Source organism: Phascolarctos cinereus, unplaced genomic scaffold, assembly GCF_003287225.1.
Source record: "Phascolarctos cinereus isolate Bilbo 61053 unplaced genomic scaffold, phaCin_HiC Scaffold_5;HRSCAF=322, whole genome shotgun sequence".
In the NCBI taxonomy this organism is placed as follows: domain Eukaryota; kingdom Metazoa; phylum Chordata; class Mammalia; order Diprotodontia; family Phascolarctidae; genus Phascolarctos; species Phascolarctos cinereus.
This window is the reverse complement of record NW_027555958.1, coordinates 286,665,883-286,693,020: the sequence shown is the minus strand read 5'-3', so window position 1 is coordinate 286,693,020 and position 27,138 is coordinate 286,665,883. Positions and strand designations below refer to the sequence as shown.

The window sequence follows — 27,138 nt, the reverse complement described above, 5'->3', positions numbered from 1 at the left end:
CTCCAGGCCCAGACTCTCTCCACTGGGCCATCTAGCTGCCCCTGAACTGAGTGTTGAAGGAAGCCATGGAAGACAGGAGTTGGAAAAGAGGAAGGAGAGTATCTGGGCAAGGAATATCATGTGTAAGTACCAGTCAATGTAGAATCCCTAGAGAATTTTAAAAGCCGGAGGATCCTGGAGCTAACAGGGAAACCCATGGAGTCTGGCTGGGTGAATGACACGGTCAAACTGAATTTTAGGGAAATCATTTTGGCAGCAAAGTGGAGAAGTGTTGGGATAGGGAAGAGAGGGAGAAAGACCAATCAGGAGAAAACAAGCCCAGGGAGGTCTGAGGAGATTATGATGAGTATAGAGGGAAATGAGAGTAGTTCTGGACAGGCCTTTGGGGGACACCCACGCCTCGTGGGTGTAACCTGGACAAAAATCCAGCAGATGAGACCGAGGGACAGAACCAGGAGAGAAGTGCCAAGAAAACCTAGAGAGAATATTTAAGGTGAAAGGGCGATCGTGTCAAAGACTGAAGAGGTCAAGAAGGATGAGGATTCAATATTTCTTCATTTGTGAAATGAGGGCCTCCTGCTTCTCTCTCCCACACACCGAGTAGGTGCCAGGTGAGTGTGGCTTGGGGGATTTGCCCCATCTGCTTTCTTTGCTTCAGAGAGCACAACACCTGGCCAGCTGCTCAGGCCCTCTTATGTAGTTTGTTGCCTTCTGGGTTGCAACTCTTTCTCACCACCCTCTTAGGGATGGCTGAGGTGGCAGCTTTCAAGTTTTCAGTTATTATTTTCCAGCTCAGTCCACATGACATCATCACCTATACCAAACGGAGACCAGACAGAGAATGGTGCCAAGAAATTTATTATCCAGCAATCTGCTGGGAACCAATGGCTTTGATGAGATAGCAGTAACTTTGAAGGGATTAAAAAGCACACTTACACAATAGCTGCAAGATTCATAAATTTGTTTTAACTGTCTTTATTGACAAAAAAAATCACAGCATTTCAAATATTATTCAAACACTAACAGTAGCAAAGGGCACCAACAAGTGCCAGACACAGTGTCACACGTCTGGACTGCAGGTGACACTGGAGGGCATGGCAGTCCTCTCCCTGCTGGGATACTGCCCCTTTCTCTCCTGATATCTCTGGCCCCTCCCCCCCAGCACCTCAATGTCACCCCTGAGATCAGTTACAAATGTGCGGAAACAAAGACACTTTAGAGGAGGTTGGGCCTTTCCATGCCTCCCCATTTCACTGCCATGAAAACAGATTAGGCCTCAGGAAACCTCCTTATGGAGATGCCAGCCCTTTCATTGCACTGACCCGACAATCTCATTAGCACTTGGTTGCTAAGAGGGGAATAAAAAGGCAGACAGGGTGCACCTCTCAACACTGCTGTGCTGAATACAGCTGACAAGACTGGATAACTTGAGAAAGTGGACCAAGTTGATAGGTCCATCTCCAGGGATAAGGCTTTTGTCTAGTACATTAACTTCGTTCATAAAGGGCCTCTATAAGAAAAATTTTCACTGTAGCTTGAACTGTAGAAACCAAATCAATTGAATCATCTGTTGCATTAATTCTAGAATCTGGAAGAGTACTGGACTAATTTCTAAAACTGTCGGAAACTTAGTTTTTAATGATATTGGGCCACAATGGAGGAAACCTGCTAAATACCAATTAGCCTGTAAGAAGCTTGAAGGCAGGGACCTCATCCCACATTACTTGTTTATTTCTCAAGCACCTGGTAGCACTAGCCACGTGGTAGATGCCTGATATTTCCTGATAATCTTAAAAAGGAAACACAGGCTATTCTAAAGGAATTTGACAGGCTATTAAACCAAATTTTAGTTTATTTACCTAATAGGTGCCAGCTCAGACAATCTCCTAGTCAATCTTCTTTCCATCTGAAACCTGTATTTTGTGTTCTAGGTACCTAGGCTTGGGTCCTGGGTTAGGGATTAACCCCACAACCATCGTCTTTATCACAGGACGCTGGTTCTCAGGCATGCCTCAAATGGTCTGATTCCATAAGAGGCAAACAGGAGGTTTGAAGCCTCAAACAAAAAGACAAAGAATTTAGGCGGAAGACCCTAGATGAAGCCTCTTTCCTCTGGTGACATGCCTGCCGCCTGTGGTGAACAGCTGAGTAGTACCTTTTTCACACCCACCCAAATCTCCCTCAACACAGCAGCCCTTCCTATTACCTTCACACTGTGGTTCTTTTCTTGACTAAGAACTTCTTCTCTGAAAGAGACGATGGCGTTGATGTTAACGTCTTGATAAGTCTTGTGGGGCTGTTCTCAGCATTCTTATGTGTCTTCTGATTTAGATGATGTTTCTTTGCTGTGAAAAAGTACTGGATAAGGGCTGAAGTTTTACATTACCAACACTGGTTTTATATGCATACAACTACACACACACCCAAGTATTACTGAGGCTCAGTCAAGGTATACAAGTTACCAGATCATACAAAAGGAAGAGGGACACAAGGGAGAACCAGACCAGGTAATCTGACAAAGGGTCAGTCCATCTAAGCACTGGTCCATCACAAGTTCAAAAGGCAATTGGCAGTAGACAGTTTCAAAACACTGTCAGTCCAGACTTGCCCTGATCCCACAGAAAGAACTTCTATCTAGTGAACATGATAGCTGAGTAGCACAGAGGTCTGAAAGTGCTCCCCCCAAAACCCCTCAACTCAGCCAGAACCCTAATACCAGTTTATGCTTCCTAGGGAAACTGTGTGTATATCTTTAGTAAAACACCACAACATTGTACGTTATCAGGGATAAAGGAAGGAATATTTGGCCCCTTATAGACTCAAACACAGTAACTGGAAATGCCAGAAACATCCTAGATGCAGTTCCTTTGTTCACTGCCTAATAGAGGACGCCAAACAAGTAGTTTTGGATTAGACATGACACTGTAGGGAGAAAGGTGACAGGTGTTGAAGGGAGGCATAGGAGAAGGGCAAGACCTCAAAACTACCATCCAAGTAAGTACGTACACTAGTATGGTACAGAATCACTGAAGCATCCGTGAGTCCTATTGGCTAAAATCAGAAATCCAAGAGAGGCATATACAAACACTGCACTTTCATTCAAGGCATTCTCAAAAAGAGGGTCACAGAAGTCAACAATACTTTGCAACAATACATGGCAACATCACAACAATTTTGGCAACTTCCCCCCCTCCCCCCAAGTTCTGTGCCAGCTACTGCCAGGAGTTCACAGGCCAGCAGAGGGAGACAGGACCAACAGGGGGTGGAGGGAGGCTGCAGAGGCAGCTGAAGTACTCAAATAGAAACTCTCATTTGTCTGCTGGTTAAGTAGCCCACCTGTTGGATAGATAGAGTACAGAACAAAAGTCTGCCTCATATCTTCTGCAGCAAGTGCAGGGGACACAGCAGGGCCTTAGGAGCATCCTCGCTGTCAGAGGCAAGCAAGGCAAAGCTGAACAAGGCAGCACTAAGTGCTAGCAAGCACTTGTAACCCCGACCAGACCGGCCAGATTGCTTGGGATCTTGCGGGACACAAGGGAAAAGGAGCCACAGTCTTCCTCTAACTCAAAGATGGGTCCATTCATAGCTCCTGTGGGAAGATGGCAAATTTAAGTGATGTGAGATAAGTTTAAGAGACGTAAGCATCTCTTAATCCCAGAGCCTGAGTTCAACAAAGACACAAGGCTTTCCTCAAATTTATTTAGAACCCAATTCCAAAATTGGGAAACTGACACATAAAGCAAAGATGAAGTGTTTCAGTGTCAAGAATCAACTTTCCTTTAAAAATAAAAGTTTTTCTGTTGTCAATCTGTGCTAGATTTCTTTGCATCTGCTGTACCCGTTTGAAGAAATGGGGGGGAGAGGAAGGAGAGTGATGTTGAGTAACTGCAAATTTCCAACTTAGTGAACCTTGGAATGAACACGTGGCAAGCCCAGGTAGGAATCCTGTTTTTCACCTGATCCAGCCATCTATGGAGCACAGGTTGGCTATATATGTCCTTGTCCTCCCCTCTCCCCAGATCTTAGTAAAGGAGCCAACTAGGAACCTGGCACATCTACTGTGAAGATCTGTTTATAGCCCTGGCTAAGAAAACAAAGGCAGGTTTCTGAAGAAGAACTCTTTAGGTAGGAGTCTCATCTGTTTTTTTAGTTTCCTACGGTGAGGGGGGGAATCCTTTGGTTTCGGCCAGAATGATTCTCCATTGGTGAGCCACGTTCAGCTTTGCCTTGCCTTCAGTATGGTTACCATGCAAGAGCAAGGCTGAACTTTGGAGAGATGCTCTGTTGGATTGACCTATTGATGTCTTCAGGACTTCAGTGGAGCCAGATTCTTAGTTCACATCCGAGAGCCTCGTTCCTGAAGAATCTGAAAGAGGATGAGGTGAGAGATTCAGGTTTGAATTGTGGTTTCAGCTTATTATTAAAATGGAGACTGCTAGGCTGATTGATGTAAGGAGAGAGATGTATGGCTACTTATTAGACAGCCTTTGAAGAGCAGTTTAACTATTTAGGACATAGAGGGAGGGTACATCAGAAGCCTTGGTCTCACTTGGCAGAGTGTAACCTGCTCTTTAACAATGTGACGGTCAAGCCTGCCAACTGCTGTGGTTGAAATTCTGCTGTTTATCAACAGTTCAAAGTGAGGTCTAAGATCTGTATGTCGACAGAACAATAACAGCCTTAGGAACCTTAATTTTGAGAGTGGCTCTCATGAAGGCTCATGCCATGGATTTGGAACATTTTTTAGGATAGAGATATATTTTTATCAGTCTAAGATACTAGGTCTTTCAAGGTTCATGGAAAGATACCATATGGCATACTGACTACAGGAAATCAATCATTTAATAAAGATAGTAGAGAAAGGATACAAAAAGAAATATTCAAGTCTCATCAACCACAAAGCTACCCTCTGGGCCTCAGGATGCTCAACTCTGGATTACAGAGCAGGTTTATCTAACCAGAAAATCCAGCATTTTTAAAGCCAAAGATTAGGATCAAGGCAGCCCACTCCACTTTGTTGACCATCCTTTTTTAGAGTCATTAAATGAAGAAATGTCCATGAGAACATTATTAACTAGTTCTGAACACTTACTATAATGGAGATTGGTCAGTACCCAAGGAGACCCTAAACCTAGGTGGCATGGCCTTGTGCCAACTCCATATCAGTTTTATGTCCGCATGTGCAATGACCCCTAGACCAAGAGGAAGGCTAGTCTTTTCTATTCTTTGCTCTGGGCAGCCAGGGAACCACATAAATAAAACACAGTTTACACAAAATAATAAAGATTCCACTAAGTCTATATGTGGCCTAAGGACATGCCTTAATTGACCTAATTCTCCTGAGACAGTTTCTGAACTTCAAGGCATGCTATACAGACCATTACAAGTATAATAAATATATTCATATAAAGGGAAAAAATTGAGGGGGGAGGAGTGAAAAAGATGAAGACATTTCCTGTGGAGGAAAGAGTGATGACAACTACTCAAAAGAGTAAAGGTACTCAAAAGGAGTATGATGCTTTTCAATGAGCACATGTCAGAACTGTCAGTTTATAATATTTAAACCAGAGGTGGGGAGCCTTCGGCCTCTGGGTTACAGGTTCCCCATCCCTGATTTAAACAGTAGAGAGGTTTTGTTTTTAATTAACTCTTATTTCAAGAAACTGCAAAAGCCCATTCCAATTTGTCAAGTTCACAATTCCTAATTACAAATCTCCACTCCTCCAACAGTTTTGAAAGCAAAAAGGCAGGGCCAGTGTTTAGTCTAAAAAAATCAAGGAACCACAATGCAGGTAACAATGCAAAGCCAACCTTGGCAGGAGATGGGAGGAATGATAAATGCCAGTTAAGACTAAAGACCTTGACAGATTTAGGGTGGAACAATCTCCCTCCCCCGAAGTAGCCAAATTTCTTACCTTTGCCTTCTCACTAGGCTCTATGACAATACCATTAGTAGAGTTATTTAGCTCCCTGGAGACAACACAGAGGAATTCTGTCTGATCCTCATTTCCATAGCTATAGGAAGATCCAATATTTATTAGCTGAGAAAAGAAGGAAGGGCAGAATGAATACAGAGTCAAGATTTGTTTTTCTATCTTTTGACACACCCTCATAGATGTACCTACTCAGCAGAATCCAACATAAACTTTCAACAAGAATATTCCTCCTTGAGGAACATATAGTATAGCTTTCCTTCTAAAAGGATAAAGAACTCCTGAAGTTCCAAGTCCCTGTGTTGATAACAGAAACTCTGTAACTAATCAGAGAACAGTCTTGAATGAAGCCAACAAATACAAAATGGAGGCGAAAATCACTAGAAATACAATCCTAATAATTAAAAATCACATTATCAATCCCAAATCAAACAATGAGGAATGAAATAGAATGTTTTTTGTGAAAAATTGTTAATGATAATAGATATCATCTTCCGTCAAAACTTCTATGTGCAGAACTGATAGGGGAACTCTACCAGAGAAATAGTTACCACATTGATGAGATCTCTAAGGCACCAAGTAAACCTTCTGCCCAGAGACTAAAGTGCTTCCAACTTCTGGAATGAACTAGATTCAATATCTTATTCTGGGCAGGAAACAATCAGTATGGAGAAGCTGAGTCTGGAAACAAGGATGGCTGATTGGTACACACACTAGACTGGGAGTTAGGAGACCTCTGTTCCACAGCACGTGCTGGCTGGCTTCCCTCCTGGGATTGACATGAGGAAATCACTTAAAGGAATCACTGATATTTTGCCTTCTCCATCGCGGTGTAAAATAATGAATTTAACTTGTAATCTCTTTCTTTAGAAGAATGTTTCAGCATCAATCAATCAACAAGCATTTCTTTCTTTCTTTTTTTTTTTAAAACAAGTATTTCCTTAAGTGCTTACTCTATGCCAAGCACTGTGCTAGTAAGCACTGGGAGAGTTAAAAAAAAAAAAGCAAAAACAATCTCTGCCCTCAAGGAGCTTAAGTTCTAACAGGGAGACAAGGTTTACATAAATCAATAAATACAAGATAAATACAGAGAACAGAGGGAAGGCAGCCTTAGAGAAGGCATTAGCAGCTGGGAGGTCTGGGAAGATGGTGCCACTGGAGCAAACACTCAAAGGAAGCCAGGGATTCTATAAGGAGGAGACTAGGAGGGAAAGACAAAGAAAAAGGAGATGAGCATCATGTATGAAGAACAGAAAGCAGGTCAATAAAACTGGACCATAAAGTTTGTGGAGGGAAGTAATATGTTAAAAAACTGAAAAGATAGGAAGTGGCCAGGTTGTGAAGAGGAATTTCTTTTTGTTCTTAGAAATGATAGGAAGCCATTGGAATGTATTGATTGAGAGGGGGGAGTCTAGTTAGAAGGCTATTCGTAACAGTCCAGGTAAGAAGAGATGGGTAGTGACTGTGAGAGAAAGGGCAGAGGTGTTGTGGAGAAAGGAGCAGTAAGATTTGGCAAGTGACTGCATGGACACTGGAGAGAATGAGAGGAGTTGAAGATGGCCTCAGAGGTTGAGATCCCGGGTGACACTGGGAAGAGCAGTGGTGCCCCAACAGAAATAGGGGTGTTTGGAAGAGGGGAGGGGAAGGGTGTTCCAGGTGAAAGATTGTACACTTTTGAGTTTGAGACCCACCTCCAGGACACCCAATTTGAAAAGTTCAATAGGTAGTTGATGATACAGAGACTAGGCCTCGATCAACAGATCTGGGAATGACTGACATGGATACCTGAATCCACGGGAACTGGTGAAAAGGACAAATAAGTAATAAAGCAAAAGAGAAGACAGCTCAGGACAGAGTCTTGGGGAGCACCTATGGTTAGTGGTTGTAATTTAAATGAAGAACAATATGAAGTGATCAGACAGATAGGAGAACTAACAGAGGACAGTGTTATAAAAACCCTGAGAGGAGAGTCTTCACAAAGAGTGGGTGGTCAGTACTATTAAACAGTGAAGAAATGTCAAGAAGGATGAGGACTGATAAAAGGCCAGTACATTTGGTTACTCTGCAGAGGGCACTATTAGTTGCATTATGAGGTCAGAAACCAGATTTCAGAGGGTTTAGAAGAGGCATTTTTCCTTCTTTCTTTATATCCTTTACTAAAGAAAAAAGATCCATGTAGAAGCTTTTGCTTCCTTCTCTCTCTTCTTTGACTGTCACAGGTTCATTTATCATTTTTACACAGAGGATCCCAAATCCACATATTCAGCCCTAGTGTATCTCCTGAGCTCCAGTCCCGTATCATTGACTCCCTGCTGGACAATTCCATCTTAGTACTCAACAGTATCTCAAATTCAGCATGACCATAATGGGATTCACTATCTTCACCCCTAAACCTGGCCTTCCTCCACACTTCTCCATTTTTTCTGGAGCACCATTTTTCCAGGCATTGAGGTTCATGACCTTGTAATCATCCTTGATTCTTCACTTGCTATCACCTCCCACAATCAGTCAGTTGCTAAATTTTGACAATTTAAACTCTACAACATCTCCTGCATCTATCTCTACACAGTTACTGCACTGGTTCAGGCTGTTATCAGCTCTTGCCTGGACTTTTGCAATAATGTAATTGGCTTCCCTTTTCCAATCTCTTCCTTCATTAATCAACTTAACTTAATATTCTTAAAACACAGGTCTGACCATATCACTATCCTGCTTGAGAATATTTCATGGCTTCCTATTCCCTCTAGGTTAAATATAAACTCCTCAACTTTGACATTTAATGACCTTTATATATGGCTTCAGTCTATCTTTCTAAACATTTCACATTATGCCGCCTCACACACTCTTTGTTCTAGCCAAACTAGCAGGTGCAATAATAAATGCTTGCTGAATATATCTGGCACCCTTTCCTAGAATCTACCATGTCCAATTATTTAATTACAAGCTCCCTGAGAGTAAGACTTTATTTTAAGAATATTTGTATTTCCCTCAGTGCCTTGCACCATCTTATACATAATAGGTGCTCAACAAATTTTTTACAAAAAATTAACAAAGTTGGCATGTTCCAAAACAGAACTGATTATGGAAGGAAAAGTTAAGTGTAATGATTCTGGAAGTGAACAGAAAGATCACTGAATTAATTTAATCCAATGGTACAGTTAGCTGAACTAAGAAAATTTTGTTTTGGAAGAAAAATGGACATTTTGATAATTAAACAGTCCTGTCTAATAAGCTGTACTTGAAAACAAGTATGATGCACAAAAAATTAATTCTTTCACTCTGTTCATGTCATTCTGAGTTAGTTTTTTGTTCTGGGAGAGGCTGGTAAAGTTGGACAATTCTGCCACCTTAAGGAAAAAAACAGTAAGCTTCTGGCTGGACAAACTCCAAAGCTTTGGCACTTGAATGGCCTCTACAGAGCCACGGAAATCATGCACGAAGAGCCCCATAACCCTTACTCAGCAAAAGTTCGATTTGTAAACATCTTTGTACATACTGTCTTTCCTCACAGAATGTTAATAAGCTACTTGAAGGCAGGGACAATTTCCCATTTGTTTTTATATTCTCACTGCATCAGTGGCTGGCCCATAATAAGGCATTTGATAAATGCTTGTGGATTGATTGGTTATTAACTGAACAAGAGATGGTCAAGATTTATTTCTCAATGAATTTAAACCCTTTCATATTGTACCACTAGTTATATATGTTTCGTACTCAGGATCACTGGAAAGAAAGACAATTCCACTGTCTATATGAGAATAGTTTGGTAAATAAAGTTTGTTTTTCTATTTTTTCCCCTGAGGACAGGACGAAACTTTGAGAGGAAAAAAGTAACAAGGGTTTAAAGTTATAGAGGGCCTCTTAACACATTCACTCAACAAAGAGAGGAATTAGAAAGTCCAAGTTTTATTCTTTTTTTTTTTGGCTAGGCAATGGGGTTAAGTGACTTGCCCAGGGTCACACAGCTATTAAGTGTCAAGTGTCTGAGGCCGGATTTGAACTCAGGTCCTCCTGACTCCAGGGCCAGTGCTCTATCCACTGTGCCACCTACCTGCCCCAAGTTTTATTCTTAAATCCACTGTATCTAACATGTCATCCCCAACTCCTCATTCTCACTCATTCCACACATCCAATCATATGCCAAACACTGTAATTTCTTTCTCCACAACATCTTTGGGTACACACCTTTCTTTCTACTCATAGCCACCACTCTAGTTCAGGTCCTCATTACCTCTTGCCTAGACTAAGCCTCTTGCCCCTCTGCTTCACCTTCTACAAAGCTGCTAAAGTGATTTCCCTAACTGTTGGTCTGACCACAACTCTCTACACCTCTACAAATAAATATAAACTTCTCTGTCTGGCATTTAAAGGTCTTCACAACCCAGTTTCTTCCTATCTTTCTAATCTTCTTTCACATCACTCCCCTTCATATCCTCTATGGTCCAGCCACACAGGCCTATCTCCTATTCCTCACACACAAAGCTTCACCTCCCATCTCTCTACTTTTGTACTGGCTACTATCTGTGCTTTCCTTCCAAATTTCTGCTTCTAGGGTCCTGGGTTTTCTCCAACAGCTCAATGGCCACCTGCTAAAAGGAAGCCTTTCCTACCTCTCTACCCTACCTCCCCTGCCCCACCCACTCCAACTGCTGGTGCCTTCGGCCCAAGGTTTTCTAGTATTGATTTATGTCATATATACATACTCATCTGTCTCCATCACTAGACCATGAGGTCCTTAAGGACAAGGACTGTTTGGTTTTTACTATTTTTCTAGCACTAAGCATAGTGCTTGGCATATAACAAGCACTTAATAAGTGCTCACTGACTGATTTGGCAAATCTTTCTAAGACTCAGGACTCCACTTTCTCCTTTTGTGCAAAGGGATACCACCTAGACCTAATAATGTCACCAGGATGTGAAAAGGAGAACTGAGAAAGTATAGGAAGAGGTTTGAGCATCTAGACAGACACATCATATAGAATTTAAGATTCTGAACAATTACCTGTTCAAATTTCCAACCATCAGACATAGTAGAAACCATCTGTGTAAGTTCTTCCTCTTGGCACTGCAGAACTCTGTATACATGCTTCACAGGCCCCTATAATAAATAAAAACTGATTTTTGAGTGGCACATTAGGGACTCAAAAAGGTCACCATATTTATCTCTCTTAGAGAGATATATACTAACTCCACATCTAAAAAACCTTTTAAAATGTGGAGAAACAATTCACTTCCCTGATCTCATCAGAAAAGATATGATGCTTCTCAGAATGAGCTAATGGGGAAATGTTAAGCTACTGTGGTTGGAAAACCTCCAAAGAACTTGACTGCAACAACAGAGTCCTGAGCTAAGCTTCTGAGAGCTCTTTTGGAGTGTGAGAAAGCATTACTGGAAGGGATGGGGCATCTAAGAGATTGCAGGGGTTCTCAGCTTTTTTCTGAATGCCATGGACTCCTACGGCAGGGGTCTGGTAAAGCTTTCTCAGAATATTTTCACACACATAAAATAAAATACAAAGGATTACAAAGGAAATCAACTATATTGAAATATTGTCACCAAAATATTTCTCAGTTTAAGAAAATCTTGATATTTTACATATCACATTTACACCTACATATTTACATCTCACAAATAGTAAAGGATTGCCACTTAACAAGAAAACATCTGGTATATGGGTTCCCTGTCTGATTCATCTTTGACTAGAAAGGAGCCAGCCTTTAAGTTGCCTGGCAAGAAAAAACAACAGCAAGACTTTCCCATATAAATCCCTCCAACACAGCAGATTGCTGGAGGCATTGAGAAGGAAAAGGTCCATTTTAATCACATGTGGAAGCTCTGCCCCAAGACAAATCAGTATGGGGTCAAAGTATTTGCATATTTATTGTTGTGGTTTAGTCACGTCCAACTCTGTGCCCACGTGGCTCATAGCATGCAGGCCCTTCTATCCTCCTCTATCCCAAAATCCAGCCAAGCTCATGTTTGGTGTTTCCATGACACTTTCTATCCATCTCATCCTCTGCCGTCCCCTTCTCCTTCTGTCTTATACCCTGATCTCAGGCAATAAAGAGAATATAATTAAATGTATTAAAGGCCAATGTTTGAAAGAAAATAATTATTTTGCTTGATTTGGAAACAAAGTGAGTACTGAACAACTGGAGAAACAACCTTTAACCAAATTGTGGTATGTGATCAGTGAAATATTACTGCACCATAAGAGAATGTGGCAAATTAAGAGATAACCAGAAAGATACATATACAACACACAGAACCAGGAGAACAATTTACAGGATGACTGAAATAACACACAAGAAAAAAAAAATTTTAAAGGCTATGGCAGCAGCTATGAAGGTGCCATTTGGGAAATACTCGACCTACACACACACACACACACACACACACACACCCATCCTTCCTAAGGAGTTTCTCCATCAGTAGGAACAGGTTTTGAAATTAAAGATCCTAAAGGTCTGTACTACAACCTTACTAATTGTGATTATCCCTCTTTCCTTCAGGTGAGTGTTTTTCTGGATGGCTTTCTTTTCCTATGCTGATTTTTTCCCCTTAACTTCCTCACTTTGAGTAGCTAGTTTCAGAATTGTGTGTGTTTGGCTATGCCTGAAGTGTCTCTAAGACTTAGGAATATGCTTCCACAAAGACTAACTGACTATAAGCTGAGCTGTTTTCTCTCTAAGCAGCACATCACTCTTTTTATTCCACACTAAGAAATGGCTAAGATGGTCCTTTGGGCCATTTTCCACATAAAAGTTTAAAACAAATTACTTGTGAGGTTATGTTCTCATTGTCCCGTATCCTTTCCTTAACCAGTCGCACAAGAGATGCAATGTTGTAAAATTCCGCTTCTTCCAAGACACCTAAAACAAGCAATCAAAACAAAATGCTCTGTTCACTCAACTTTGCTCATGAACTTTTGTTTGTTTTTCTAAGATTCTAATCTTTCTTCCCTACTAACTGGAGACGTATCATATCACATTTGTGCTTGAGTTACCTTCTTTTTTTTGTTTTTTTTTGAGTTTTCTTCTTTGGAATTTCTTTCTTACGCGGAAACAGAAGTAAATGACCCAAGGGCAGCTAGGTGGCACAGTGGATAGAGCACCAGCCCTGGGGTCAAGAGGTCCTGAGTTCAAACCGGGCCTCAGACACTTGACATTTACTAGCTGTGTGACCCTGGACAAGTCACTTAACTCTGATTGCTTTGCCAAAAAAAAAAAAAAAAGGAAGTAAATGACCCAAACACTGGGCCACTGTAGACAGTCATATCAGTCTCCAGATTTGTAAAATGAGGGGACTGGACTAGATGGCCTCTGAGGTCTAGAGCTTACAGTTCTGGAGTTATGGTCCATCAATAAGTAGTGTCTTGCTTTCAAGGTGGGAGATATAGTCAAGTTCCCATGATTTCTAGAAGCAACTAGGTAGCCCAGTAGTAAGAGAACTGGACCCGGAGTCAGGAAGATCTGAGTTCAAATCCAGACTCAGACACTTACTAGTTGTGTGACCCTGGGCAAATCATTTAATTGGTTTGATTCAGTTTCCTCATCTATAAAATGGAGATAATAATATCACTTACACCCCAGGGCTGTTTTGAAGACAAAATGAGATATTTATAAAACATTTTGCAAACTTTAAAAGTGCTATGTGTTAGCTATTATTATTTACTCTCATCCTAAACACTTCCTGGTACTGCCAGGAGCAGATGGAGAAAGAGATCATTTTTAATTCTGTGATACTGTCCAAAAGGGAAAAAAGAGATCTTTCACCTATTTAGACTTAATGTACCATAGTGATTTGTACTTGATAAATTAAGAAAACCCAACCAACAGAAAGCCTCTCCATTTTTGCAGATCAAAACAGTTTGAGAAAAATACATTTATATTTAGCATGAGCCTGAACAACTTAGAATCAATCAGCACAGCACTGTAGGTCAAGACTATCTATTATGCTACATTTTTCAGAATCCTGTCCCATAACACTGCCCCAAAATCTGGACTCTGTGGGACTGAAAGGCAGTGTCTAATCTTCTACAAGATGTTCTCAGTGAAAGAGAGCCAATTGTTTTAGAAAAGTGATTAGCTACAGAATCTTGTCTTCTCTAACAATTAAAACTACAGAACAACAAGGAATGAACTTTCAGAATAAAATACATTGGTCATGAAACTTTGTAGGGTTCTCATAGGAGACAGAATCTTAAAGAAATTAGTCCAGGATTTTTTAAAAAAAATACACACTTAGTGACAAATTAAAATAAAAATTGAAAATATCACTTAGTGTGAGTTTTCATGCTTACTGCCATCAAATGAATTCTTTCTTGGACATGATCACACTTAGAAAGGCCTAATAAAAATCACTGTAATGGAGAGAAACCTTTTGAACCCGTATACAAACATGAATTAGGTATTTTCTTTCCCACTAAAGAGAAAGATTGAACACAGAAGTAATCCTTGAAATAAGACCTGATGAATAGCAACTTCCTGCTCGCTTTCATAAACTTAGTGAACATCTCAATCAAAATGTATTAGTGCGAACTAGAGAGGTTGAGTCAACCTATAACTCATAGGGTATTTAAAGACGATCAAGTGAGATAATATAAAAAATTAAGCACTTTGCAAACCGAAAGTGCCATGTAAACATTAGCTATTATAATGATGCTCACGCTGAAAAACACCTGTTCTTACCTTTCTAGCAGTGGTTTCTTACCTTCTTCTGCCAATTCCTTATTAATGATGAGCTTCCCGTGTCGGAGGTAGTTTAGGATAGGACCAAAGTATGTTGGATCTCTGTCAATCAGATAGGCTCCTGTCTCATCCTGTCAGTCAAATATAAGAATTGTATTTCAAAAAGAGCTTTTTTTTTTTTAGTTAGGCAATGGGGTTAAGTGACTTGCCCTGGGTCACACAGCTAGGAAGTATTACGTGTCTGAGGCCGGATTTAAACTCAGGTCCTCCTGAATCCAGGGCCAGTGCTCTATCCACTGTGCCACCTAACTGCCCCCAAGAAGAGCTTTTAAAGTGAGCTAAGACAACACTTCAACTTCCTGTCAATACACAAAGCCTATCCATCTTACTAGTTAGAAAATTTCCAGTAAGATTCCAGGTCATTAAATGCTAAAGCTGGATGGCATCATCTTATTTAATAAGGAAAAATTGACGTCCATAGTAGTGAGGATACTAAAAAAATCACATAACATAACCAGGACTAGATAACAGATCTCTTAACTCCTAAGTCTTTGGCAATTACTAAGGTTTGCCAAGGATAGATTGTTTGTTAGGGACTATGGTATTTGAAAATAAGGGTATGTTTTAGTGTACGCACATCCTATAGTGTGCTAGCTTTTCAATTAGAATGTGATAAAAGTTCGAAATCACACATATATCACTTATATGCTTACACGCTGGGTAAAAAAGTCTGACTAATAAGATTCTTCTAAAAGATGTGTTAGGAGAAAGCATAAGAAGAAAGTCTTATACCATAAGGTCCGTCTCTGGATGGACACCTTTAAATTTTTCCAATGTTTCTGAGTCGATTTCTTGATTCTAAGAAAACCTGCGACTGGCTTTTGAAGATCTTTGAAGCTTAAGTCCAATACTAGTAGATGTTTGCATGCCAATACGAATCTTATACAATCCAGCCATGTGCCCTGAGGAAGGTTGGGAGAATAAAGGCTTTGGCTCAATGACATTGCAAGCCTACTCTACTTCATGTAAAAAAGAACAAAAAATTGGCTTATATTGCAATGAGGGAAATTTGGGTTGGATAAAAAGAACTCTTTAACAAAGAAATGTTTTTGAATCTTCTCCAAATATCTTAAAAATAGAATAGGCATTAGTTCATTTGAGATGTATTAGGTGTTATCATTCACATAGGAAAATAAAATCAAAGCAACGATTCACTGAGTGCCTAATTCCAGCAAGGTATCACGCTAGGTGTCAGAGGGTACACCAAGGAGTTAGAACATAGCAGTCTGTTACACTTGTAATCTAGCTGGAAAGACGGCTCTCAAATAAGGAAATGAAACAACAGAAGAAACTACAGTTCATATCAGAATTACAGAGATGAGTATCAGTATTTTGTGACTCCACATCCTTATCCTATTTCCACTTTACAATCAGCTGGGAAACGACCTCCTTTCAATGAAATTAATATTCCTTGGAGCACTTTGGTTCACACTCATCCCTTCACCCAGTTGGTGAAGGTGAATTGGAGTCAGGGAAGCTCATATATATGGTTTCCCTTTCATCCCCAACCAGTTTAGTGCCTGAACTTGATCCTCCCAGCCAGAGATCCCAATCCTGCTCACACTTTCCCTTCCTTATATATCCCCTGGCCACTAAGCCCCAAAGTGAGTATGTAGACTTCTGCTGCATAACTTAGGGAAGGATGGTGCATTCCTCCATTAATAATCTTTCCTTTTATCAGTCTTAACACACCAACCTAGCTCGTATGGAAGGACATCTACATTTAGATGTAGTGAAAATTATTTTATTGGGACTCATAAGACGCAGGTACTAATTTTAACTTTACTACCACCTTGCTGTGTAACCTTGAACATTCACTTCAACTCACTCAGTCTCAATTTCTTCTTCTGTAAAATGTTTATTTTTATTTTTTTTTAGGCAATTGGGGTTAAGTGACTTGCCCAGGGTCACACAGCTAGTAAGTGTCAAGTGTCTGGTCTGAGGCCGAATTTGAACTCAGGTCCTTCTGACTTCAGGGCCAGTGCTCTATCTGCTGCGTCACCTAGCTGCCCCCTACTCTTTCGTAAAATGAAGGGATTAAATTAGATTTCTTTCAGGCCCCATCTAGCTGTACGTTTGTGATTCTGATACAGACACAGATCGCACTGCCTCATACCATGATTAGATCTAAGATTCCAGGAGAAGCACCATCTGAAGTCTTGTTTGTTAAGTTTTTCCAATTTCAGGCCTAAGGTGAGCAAAAGGGAGGGGGACAACCAATCAACTGAGGAGCATTATTAATATTAACATATATTAGTTCTTCAGGCTTTTAAAAACTAGTAGCTAAGAACAACATAGAGAAATGACACTTGCTTTGATTGAATTTTTAACCCTGTGTACACAACAAAGATAGCGGTTTTTCACATAGTTTTGATGATAAGTACATCTCTAAACCCTAAACAGAAAATTAATAATGTTAAGAGAATGTGAAAAGTTTTATGAGTTTAATTTACCCAAGGAGTAGCTCTCATCTAGATTATGCTTAACATGCCTGAAATGTGTGCATGGAAGGGCTATTGTACCCTGATCTCAATTTTCTGAAGAATTAAACAAATGAGGGTTGTGAAATGTAGCTAGAGAGAAAAACTTGAGAACTTGATTCTGTTTTATAAATGAGTCACTGACTCCACTGTGCTTTATCCAAAACTTCCTTTCGATTCTAAAAAGTGGGAGTTCTTTGTACATAGGTCCTACACAGGCTGCATGATATAAATTCTGTGTCTTTGAAACTGTAGCATTCTGCAATTCCTCTCTGACTTTGTATACTATCTAGCAGCAAAGAGAAGAACTATTTTCTACCCATCCTCTTCATCACTAAATAAAGTGTGCTGGAATTTTCTTAAAAAAAAAATTAACATATATTAAACAACTATTATGTGTCTGGCACTAGAGATACAAAGACAAAAATTAGACAGTTTGTCCTCAAGGAGCTCACATCCTTTCAAGGGAGAGAACTCATGCAAAATAAATTCAACGTAAACTGGCAGGAGAGGGAGGAAAGTCAATCCTGCACGACACTAGCTACCAGGGAGATGTAGAAAAGCTTTATGGCTTCATGAAGGTATTGCTTGAGCAGAGTTTTGAAGGAAACAAGGTATTTTAAAAGGCAGAGAAACGGGTCGGGGGAGAGAGCATTCCAGGCATGGGAGACAGCCAGTGCTAAGGTTCAGAGACAAATGATCCGTCATGTATAAAGAACAGTAAGTATGCCAATATGGCTAGACTGAAAAGTTCATGGAGAGGAGTAATGAAGACTAGAAATACACGAAGGGGCTAGGAGGTACAGAGCTTTAAATGTAAAACAAAGAAATTTATATTGATCCTAGAGGAAGTAGTAAGACATCGCAACGTACTGAGGAAGACAGTAACATGGTAAGACCTATACTTTAGGGAGATTAATTTAACAGCTGTATAGAAGATGGACTGGAGAAGAGGCAGCTAGAAGAGGTACAATGGGTAGAGTGTTGGACTTGAAGTCAGAAAAGATCTGAATTCAAACTATGCCTCTGACACTTGCCAGCTAGGGTGACCTTGGGCAAGTCACTTAACCTTTTGACTCAGTTTCCTCCTCTGTAAAATGAAGGCATTGGACTTGAGGGCCTTCAAGTCCCCTCTCAGCTCTAAATCTAAGATCCTATGATCTTCTGACTCTATGTGTGGAGAGAACCTTGAGAAAGGAAGACTGATTCAAAGTTACTGCCAACAGTCCGAGTAAGAAGTGAAATAGGGAATTTCTGTTTTGGACACACTGAGTTTAAGATGCCTATGAGACATCCAGTGTGCAATGTTCAACAGGCAAGTTGGTGATATGAGACTGAAGATATGTTTGTCTGTGTGTATTTATACACACACACATACATACATACATACGCACATACACATATGCATATATATCTGGGAACTCTCTGCACGGAGACAACTGAACTCATAGGACTAATGAGATCACTATGTGAGAAAGAAAAAAAAAGAAAAGATGGCCTCGGACAGAGTTTTGAAACACTTCGTGGGTATGACACACAGGAAGATGCAGCAAAGGAGACTGAGACACAGCTAGTTAAGTTGGAGAAGAACAAAGAGGACAGAACAAACCCCAAAGAGAGGACGACCTGGGGGGAGAAAGTGGTCAACACTGTCAAACGTTGCGGAGTTCAAGCTTGAGGGCTGAAAAAGCCACCGGGTTTGATAGTTAAGAAAGAGATATAACTTTGGCGGGAGCAGCTGAATGATGAGCTCAGATGTCATCTTGCAGCAGTTTTACAAGATGAGAGAAGTTTAGATGAGGAGCATAGTCAGCTTTTTAAAGGAGTTTAACATAGAAAGAGGTAGTAGAAGACAGGGCAGGTTTGTAGGCAGCTAGGATGGAAATAGTAAAAAGGGAGATCGATTAGAGGAGGGCAAGAATGGCACAGGATTTATAGGGGATGGAGAGAAGTAAACTCCACTTGAGAGAAGAGGATCCAGGAAAGAACGAAAAAAGAACTAGTCTCCAAGTGCTGAGGGATGGAGTGGCAGCAGTGCACTGAGGAGAAAAGTTTCCTGAAAGGAATGAGAGGAAGAAACAATTTAGTATGAGCTTTTTTAAAAGGAAGTAGGCTATATACTCTTTATATATCAAAGAAGTAGAGTAGATTACAAGCAGGGGTTGTCCTAGAGTATGGGGACTCAGGATTTAAACTTGCAAGGCCTTTAGCAATCATTTACTTATCTAACCTCCCTCATTTTACTAATAAGAACATCGTGACCCAGAGACGATCTGCCTTTCCTCAAAGCAACACAGGCAGCAAGTAGCAGGCCAAGATTTCTAACCCAGGTTTTGATTCCCCATCCAGAAAAGGGTACCTGGAAGTGAACCAAATATACCTGTTCTGATATGAGATGGGGAGTGTCTGGTGCAGCAGGATCCTGGGGTAGATGCATGTGTACATTCCTGTTGTAGGTACTACCTTTGAGGGGGAGGGAAGAGGCTGGGAAAGAGAGCCAGGGACTCAGGGAAGAGAAGGGACTGAGGAGGGAACCTGGAGGAAAGAGAAGAAGAGAAGGGGCAGAGAAAACAGCTTGAGGCACAGAGAAGGACCTCAGCTTTCCTCCAAAACCACTCCCTGCTTCCAAACTTCACTATTACTGACCAGACTAGCAATGTAGTTGTTATCCTTGATTTCTCTTTTATCTTCTATCTGCTAAGGCCCGTCAATTTCATCTCTGCAACATTTCTGGCCTAAATGTCTTCTTCTCTCCTCGGATACTGCCACCACCCAAGTGCAGACCCTTATCACCTCACACTTGGACTACTGAAAATGTCTGCTGGTGGGTCGGATGGCCCCAAGTCTCTCCACTCCAATTCATCCTCCACCCTGCCACTAAAGCTCAGGTCTGACCATGTCATCTCTCTACTCCACCAACTCCAGCACCTTCCTATTGCCTCTAAGATCAAATACAAGATGTTGTTTGGCATTCAAAGCCCTTTCTGATCTACCCCCTCCTTCCTTTCCAGTCTTCTCACACCTCACTTCCCCCCATATAGCCTTTGATCCAGGGACACTGGCATCCCGACTGTTCCATAAACAAGATACTCACAACTCCAGGCATTTTCTCTGGCTGTCTCCCATGCCCAGAATGTTCTTCCTACTGGTGTCTATCAAGTCCCAGCTAAAATGTCACGTTCTATAAGAAGCCTTCCCCAACCTTTCTTATAATCCTGGTGCCTTCGCTGTTGATTTCCACTTTATCTTCAATCTATATATAGCTTATTTGTACACAGTTGTTTACATGTTGTCTCCCTCAGTAGATTGTGAGCTCCTTGAGGCAGGGGCTGGGGTTGGTTTTTTTTTTTTAATGTGTGTGTCTTTCTTTGTACACCCAACGTTTAGCTCACAGTAGTAGTCGCTTAATAATTGCTTACTGACCGACAGACTGACAGGAGAGGGAATAGTGCTTCGCACATGAAGGAAGGGACTTGGGGGTAGTAGCAAAGGGGAGGGGGAAGGAAAGGGCTGGGGAAGGATCCTTGGGTGCTGGAGTGGGAAGAGCTGGGGAGGGGGAGCGGCTCACTCCCTTGGGGTGCAGTGGAGGAACAGGGGGAACGAAAGGGGCTGAGGCTGACCGCGGAAGGGGGTGTAAGGGGAGTGTCAGGGCAGGGAAAGGCTGGGGGCGTAGCCCGGGGTGCGGCGGAGGGGCCTGGGAAGGATAGGCAGAGCAGGGGGGATGATCCTGGGGTGCTTGGGATGGGCACCCTGGGGTGCTGGGGCTGGGGGCCCCGGAGAGCAGCGGAGAGAAGAGCGTGAGGAGGAAGGGGCCGGGGGCTCGGTGGGGGCTCACCTTGTCGGAGTCCAGCTCCGGGTCCTCCTGGCAGCAGAGGCGGCACAGGAAAGACTTGGGCTCCCGGCCCAACGTCTGCCGGGTGGTCACGAAGTACGTGCCGCCCACGTTGAGCCGAACCCAGCGCCCCGCGCCCCCCGCCCGCTCGGGCGGCCCCGGCCCCGGCTGCGACGGCGGCTGCGGCAGTGACGACAGCGCGGAGGCCGTGGCGGCGCGGCTGGGCGGCCGTGGCCGCGGGAGGAGGCCGTGGCGGCGGCGGCGGCGGCAGAGGAGGAGGAGCTGCGGGGGCTGGCGCTGGCCGGGCCGCGGCAGTCCCCGAGGCCGCCCCCTCCCCCCGTCGAGTCCACTTGCAGTTCAGCCATCTTGGACCCTTCCTGCCCGCGCATCCCCGGGCCGGCCCATTCCCATTCCGCGGCGGGGAGAGCCAGACCGGCCCAACCACAGGGGAAGGAGGGGGCCGCGCAGCCTGCGCCCCAAGCCGAGCCGGAGACGGGAACTCCCCCACTCCCTCGGGGGGCGGGGCCTCTGGGACAACCCCTCCCCCCGCCATTCCATTGGTCTCGGCGGACGGAAGGCACGCCTCTTCCGAAAAGGGATTGGCTGGAAGGTGATTTCCGATGACGCTTTTCCGGCTGCTCTCTGCCCAGATCTGTACGCTGCCGGGGTCGGTGAAGGTGAGTTGGGGTCGAACCTTTGCCTTCTTTACTCTTTGCATCTGCTCGCTTTGGCGCTTGCAGCCTCCCCTTTCGGCCTTCCCCATAACACACCGGTCCCTGCCCCCCACTGTGCACACCGGGGTCTCTGTTTGTGTCTCGGGGGAGGCCGGTGCACTTCCCCGGGATTCGCGGGCTCCACCTGTCAGCCAGGAGCCGGGGACAGGGGTCAGTTAAACCTCACTGCTAGCAGTCTGGGGATAGCTTCATTTGATGTGTGACCTTGGGCGAGTCCCTGCTTCTCTTTGGGCCTCATCTGTAAAGTGAGGGAGTGATGATTTGTAAAGGCCCGTTCAGCCCCCGAATCCTATGTTCTTTCCAACTAAGATCCCTTCATTTTGTAGCTATAAGTTTGTCACATGCCTGTGGGCTAAGGTTATTTGAAAATGGAAGTGCTTTTCCGTATTCCCTGCCCTACCCTCATGCTTTGAAGAATTTCTAAAAGTCATTGTGGTAGACGCCTCTCAATCCCAGCAGACTTCTCTTGAACCCATCCAAGTAAATGAAAGACAGAGGAGAATGGAGTGTCCGTCTTTTTTTTTTTCTCCCTTAAAGAGAAACTTCCCCTACCTTACTCTTTTAACACCTGTACTTGTCACTGTGTCACCCTTTCCCTGGGAGGCTTTTCCTTTTATTTGACCTCAGGTCTTCCTAATCTGGTTTAATCTTACTTTTCTCATGTTCTGTTTCCAGAAATGGTCACTTGCCATGTTTCTTCTACCCTTTTGCCGTGGTTGAATAAGCCTTCTTCATAGAATCATAGATAGACACCTAAAATTATTGATAAATATTGAGTGAGTACATATTAGGTAGATAACATAGGTCCAGATATTGTTTCTGAAAAGCTTGAATGACTGTACATTGCCCTTTTTCCACTTAGAATCATTAGATAAAGAGTTTAGTAAGTACTAACCATGTGCTTTATGCAAAGAGTTGGAAATAACACAAAAAGACAGTCCCCATCCTAAGTAGTTTATATTCATTACATCATTATGGGCTCTTTGTTTCTTTTCTGACCCATTTTGTTTTCTTTATTTTCCACGGTTCCAAGATGGCTGGACGAAAGCTTGCTATGAAAGCTATTGATTGGGCAGCATTTGGGGAGATCATACCTAAAAACCAGAAAGCCATTGCTAATGCCTTGAAATCCCATAATGAATATCTTATGACCAGGTAAGTAGGAGAGAATTGAGCTTAATGGGGTCTGACTCTAGACAGTGTAATGGAATAACATAAAAGTTCCATTTCCCTTTCTTCCTGAGAGAAAGCTAGAGTTGATGCATCATCAGAATTGAAGTGTTCATAGTTCTGTAGTCTCTGTTATAGGACTAGATAGTGCAGCATTTCTAGGTTGACTTATGGAAGGGAACAGGAAACATAACATATATACGTTTTCTTTAGTTGCCGTATGTCAGTCCTAACTTTTGCTCTTCTATCTGGGCAGATTGGCTACCCTGCCTGAGAAGCCACAAGTGATCGACTGGGCTTACTACAAGGAAAATGTGGCCAAGCCTGGCTTTGTGGACGAGTTTGAAAAGAAGGTGAGGCTACCATTGAAAACTTTATTGACATTTTTTCAAATTAATTTGTGAGTGGGGAAGCAGGACAACTGATAACAAAACTGTTTAAAGTGCTGGGGATACAAAAGAAGGCAAAAACTCAAGAAGCTCAGCTTCTAATTAGAGAAATAGCGTGAATATAACTATGTACAAGCAAGATATATCCAGGATTGGAGAGAATCCTAGCAACAGGGCACTCCCATTAAGGGAGACCAGGACAGGTTCCTTGTAGAAGGCAACGTTTTAGCCAAGTTAGCCAGAAAACAGATAAGGAGGGAAGCCATTGTCACTGAATTGCAGAGTACTTGAGAGGGGAGTAAGGTTTAAGAAGACTGGAAAGGTAGGAGGAAGCCAGGTTATGAAGGGATTTAAAAGCCAAACAGATGATTTTTCATTTGTTCCTGGATTTAGTAGGGAGTCACTGGAGTTGTGGAGTAGGAAGGTGACATGGTCAGACCTGCCCTTTAGGAAAGTCATTTTGACAGTCAAGGGGAGGATGGTCTGGAGTAGAAAGAAACTTGAGGCAAGCAGACTAATGAGAAGGCTTTTGCAATAGTCCAGATGTGAAGTAATAAGGGTGTTCATGATGGTAGCAATGTCAGAGGAGAGAAGGAGGCATGTAGGAGAGATGTTGCAAAGGCAGAATCAACAACACTTTGCGATAGATTGGATAACCTAGGTTGCAAACCTGGGTGACTGGGGAGATGGTGTTCTCAGCAGTAATAGAGAAGTTTAGGACAGGGGAGGGTTTAGGGGGGAAATGAGTTCTATTTTAAGCATATTGAGTTCTAAATGTCTACAGGATAACCAGTTCAAGATGTCCAACAGGTGATGTGAGACTGGAGGTCAGGAAAGGGTTTAGGGATGGATAAATAAATAATCATCTCTACAGAAATGATAATTGAAGCCACAGGAACTGATGAGAAGACCAAGTAAAGTAGAAGAGAAAGCAAAACATAGGATAGAACCTTGGAGTATATCTACTTTTAGCAGGCAGGCCCTAGATGAAGATCCAACATAAGAGATTGCTCATCGATTTGACAGGTAGGAGAATCCAGGAAAGTTAGAGTTCCACAGTGTCTTGAAAGCTTAGAAGAGTATCATTGACCATCTTCTCAGTATCAAAGGCTATATATAAAGAGATTAAGGAGGATGAGGATTTAGATTGGTAATTAGGAGATCATTGGTAGCTTTGAAGAGAGCTGCTTCAGTTTAATCCTGAGATCAGAAACCAGACTGTAGACGGTTGAGAGAGAGAAGGAAGTAGAAGCCCTGGTTGTAGCTGGCCTTCTCTGGGAGTTTAGTCACGAAAGGGATAGTCTGCAGAGATAGATAGATGAAGGGACTTTTTTGAGAATGTGAGAGACATGAGCATATTTGTAGACAGTAGGAAAGCAGCCAGTAGACAGGGAGAGACTGAAGAGTAGTGAGAGAGTGGGGATGATGGAGAGGACAGTCTGCTGGAGAAGATGGGATGGAATGGGGTTTTGCCTCGGCAAGAAGAGCCATCTTTTCTTGTGAAACAAACGAAGAAGGAGATAGGTTTGAATTGTCTTCAAGTATTTGAAGGGCTGCCATGTGACAAAATGATCAGATTTGTTCTTTGTATTTGCAGGTAGCAGAACTAGGAGGTGGAAATTACAAGAAGACTTTGTCTTTATATAAAAATTTATTTTCTAAGAATTAGAGCTGAATAAAAATGGAATGGGTTGCTTCAGTGTAGCTCATGAGTTCCTCCTCGTTGTAGGTCAGGCATAGACTGCTTGTTACCACCAGAGGTGTTACAGAGCTAAATTCTGCATGGGCTGGCAAGTTGGGCTAGATAACATGTAGGTCCCAGTGCTCTCCAGTACATGACTTCTTGGTTTCCTTCCATCCTGTCTGTGCCTTTATTTTACCTTTGAGAGTCTTGCTTTTGTCTTCCTTTTTAGTAGTCACTCTCCACTGTTTAATTTTCTTAAATGCAGAGGCGTGGTTTTTTTGTGATCATAGATGTAGAGTTAGAAGGGACTTTAAAGCTACCTAGCCCACCTCCCTCATTTTACAGATTGGAAACTGAGGTGCAGTTTAACTGACTTGCCTAAGATCAAACATGTGATTTGAACCCGAGTCTTTCAACCTCAGAGATGGTGGGTTTTTTTGAGAAACATGCCTATGGAGTAGCTGCTGTGAGCCCTTGTCTGGGTTACCAGTTGTACTGGTTGTCACTCTGTCCTTGTGTTTTCAGTTCAATGAACTGAAGATTCCTGTGCCAGAAGATAAATTCACTGCCCTAGTGGATGCTGAAGAACAGGAAGATGTAAGTGCTTAGAGTGAATCAATTTTGTGGAATTTCCCTAAATTTGGTAAGTGTGTGGTATTTGCGTGTCTGGACCGAGGTGGAGTGACCTGAGTCAAATCCTAGTTAGAACTGAATGGACCTCTGTATTCTCCCAAGTTTAGGATGTGGCTGAAATGCTACCCAAATATCTGACTTCTGGGTTGCTTATGTTTCAATAGTGTTGGAGTCCTAAGATCCAGGCATTTGAAAAGTCTAATTATATTTTTATTTGCTATTTCTGGGCGTGTTTTCCTATTTCAAGGCCAGACTACCCTCCACCCTAACTACTGAATAATTAAAATCACTTGGGCTAATCATTTTGTGGACAATAATAATTCACATTTCTATAGTACTTTGAGTTTTACAAAAAACTTTCCTTGCAAAAAGCATAGTGAAAATATCATTCTTAATTTATAAATAAATTTTGTCTGCTTTAGTACTAAAAGCCTGGTACAGGGAAGCTAGGAAACTTATGGCTCAGGGTAATATTGCACATAATATGATTTTTAAAACAATGATTTATCCAATCTCTTAAAGGCAAAAATTGGTGCTGATTTTGTGAAAGCTTCAAATGCTAGGATTGCAGAACTTCAGAAAGAGGTAAATGTTATTCACAGTCTTCTTGCTGATCCTGTTTCCATCTTCCTTCTGTAATTCCTCTTGCCTGATAGAATTCACTGGCCTTTGATTGTTCTCGCTCACTGTGGTTGTACTGTTTATGTTTTCTCTTTTTCTAGTTGGAAAAGGTCCAGAGTATAATTCCTTTTGAAGAGATGACCGTTGAGGATTTCAACCAAGCCTTTCCTCACACCACACTGGACAAGAAGAAGTATCCTTATTGGCCTCACCAGCCAATTGAGAACCTCTAAAATTTGGCCTCGGAGGAAGCTATAGCCCTCCTTTCATATGCTCCTGAAATCTGAAATAAAGCAATTGTACAGTCTTCTATCTGCTTCTTCTCTAAAGTGATAGAGTATATGCGGGGTGGTTGTGCAACCCGAGGCAGTGCAGATGACATGCACAGAAAAGAAAGGGGAGGCTGCTGGGCTCTGAAGATAGGGGTTTTGTCTGGGTAGATAACTGGCAGTTGTCCATGAGATGCTTTGTTTCTCAAGGCTCTGTTACCATTGCTCACAGCCACATACAGCACTGATCTTTAGAGCTGTGGTTTCCACATCTATAAAATGAAGAGGTTGAACTCTGAACTCTTAAGGTCCTATCTAGCTTAAAACCCCACAATCTAAAGATTCTAGTCCCAAACAGAAGGAAGTGATGTGCTCAAGACCACACAGATGGTAAGTAAAGAGCCAGGGCTCTATGTCCTTGGATTCCACCTCCAGAACTCCTACCCCCATGCTGAGCAGCTTAAAAATATGAAAATATCTGAAAGAAGCTTGTATGGGTCATAAAAAGTTATATGAAATCATTGTTCTTCACTGGGAAAGCCCTACCATGTGAAAAAATCAGACCAAACCCTGCAGGGAATCCTGAATAGAAGATGAAGGATTGTAGGTTTAGAATTGGAAGGGCACTTGGAGGGCATCTGC

At 42.2% G+C, this 27,138-nt stretch overlaps 2 protein-coding genes across 2 annotated transcripts; one reads left to right on the top strand and one right to left on the bottom strand.

Annotated features, from left to right (window-relative positions):
- Window positions 1-959: 959 nt before the first annotated feature.
- Window positions 960-21,521, bottom strand: KCTD2 (potassium channel tetramerization domain containing 2). The gene is given in 7 exon segments (XM_021002499.2): window positions 960-4,366; window positions 5,916-6,041; window positions 10,936-11,031; window positions 12,715-12,806; window positions 14,647-14,755; window positions 21,000-21,214; window positions 21,217-21,521. Coding segments are annotated over 7 exon segments (837 nt in total). The 5' UTR covers window positions 21,386-21,521; the 3' UTR covers window positions 960-4,336.
- A 43-nt stretch (window positions 21,522-21,564) lies between these two features.
- ATP5PD (ATP synthase peripheral stalk subunit d) lies at window positions 21,565-26,534 on the top strand. Its single transcript, XM_021002498.2, has 6 exons — window positions 21,565-21,673; window positions 22,764-22,885; window positions 23,157-23,253; window positions 25,499-25,570; window positions 26,129-26,191; window positions 26,329-26,534. The coding sequence occupies exons 1-6, from the start codon at window positions 21,617-21,619 to the stop codon at window positions 26,458-26,460; spliced, it is 543 nt and encodes a 180-aa protein (XP_020858157.1). The 5' UTR covers window positions 21,565-21,616; the 3' UTR covers window positions 26,461-26,534.
- Window positions 26,535-27,138: the final 604 nt, after the last annotated feature.

What these genes read in the sequence shown, in the direction of transcription:
- ATP5PD (XM_021002498.2), top strand. Translation starts at nt 21,617, where the DNA reads ATGACGCTTTTCCGGCTGCTCTCTGCCCAGATCTGTACGCTGCCGGGG. An exon ending in AATGAATATCTTATGACCAG is followed by an intron (nt 22,886 to 23,156) that starts GTAAGTAGGAGA and finishes CTATCTGGGCAG; the next exon opens with ATTGGCTACCCTGCCTGAGA. An exon ending in TGGACGAGTTTGAAAAGAAG is followed by an intron (nt 23,254 to 25,498) that starts GTGAGGCTACCA and finishes TTGTGTTTTCAG; the next exon opens with TTCAATGAACTGAAGATTCC.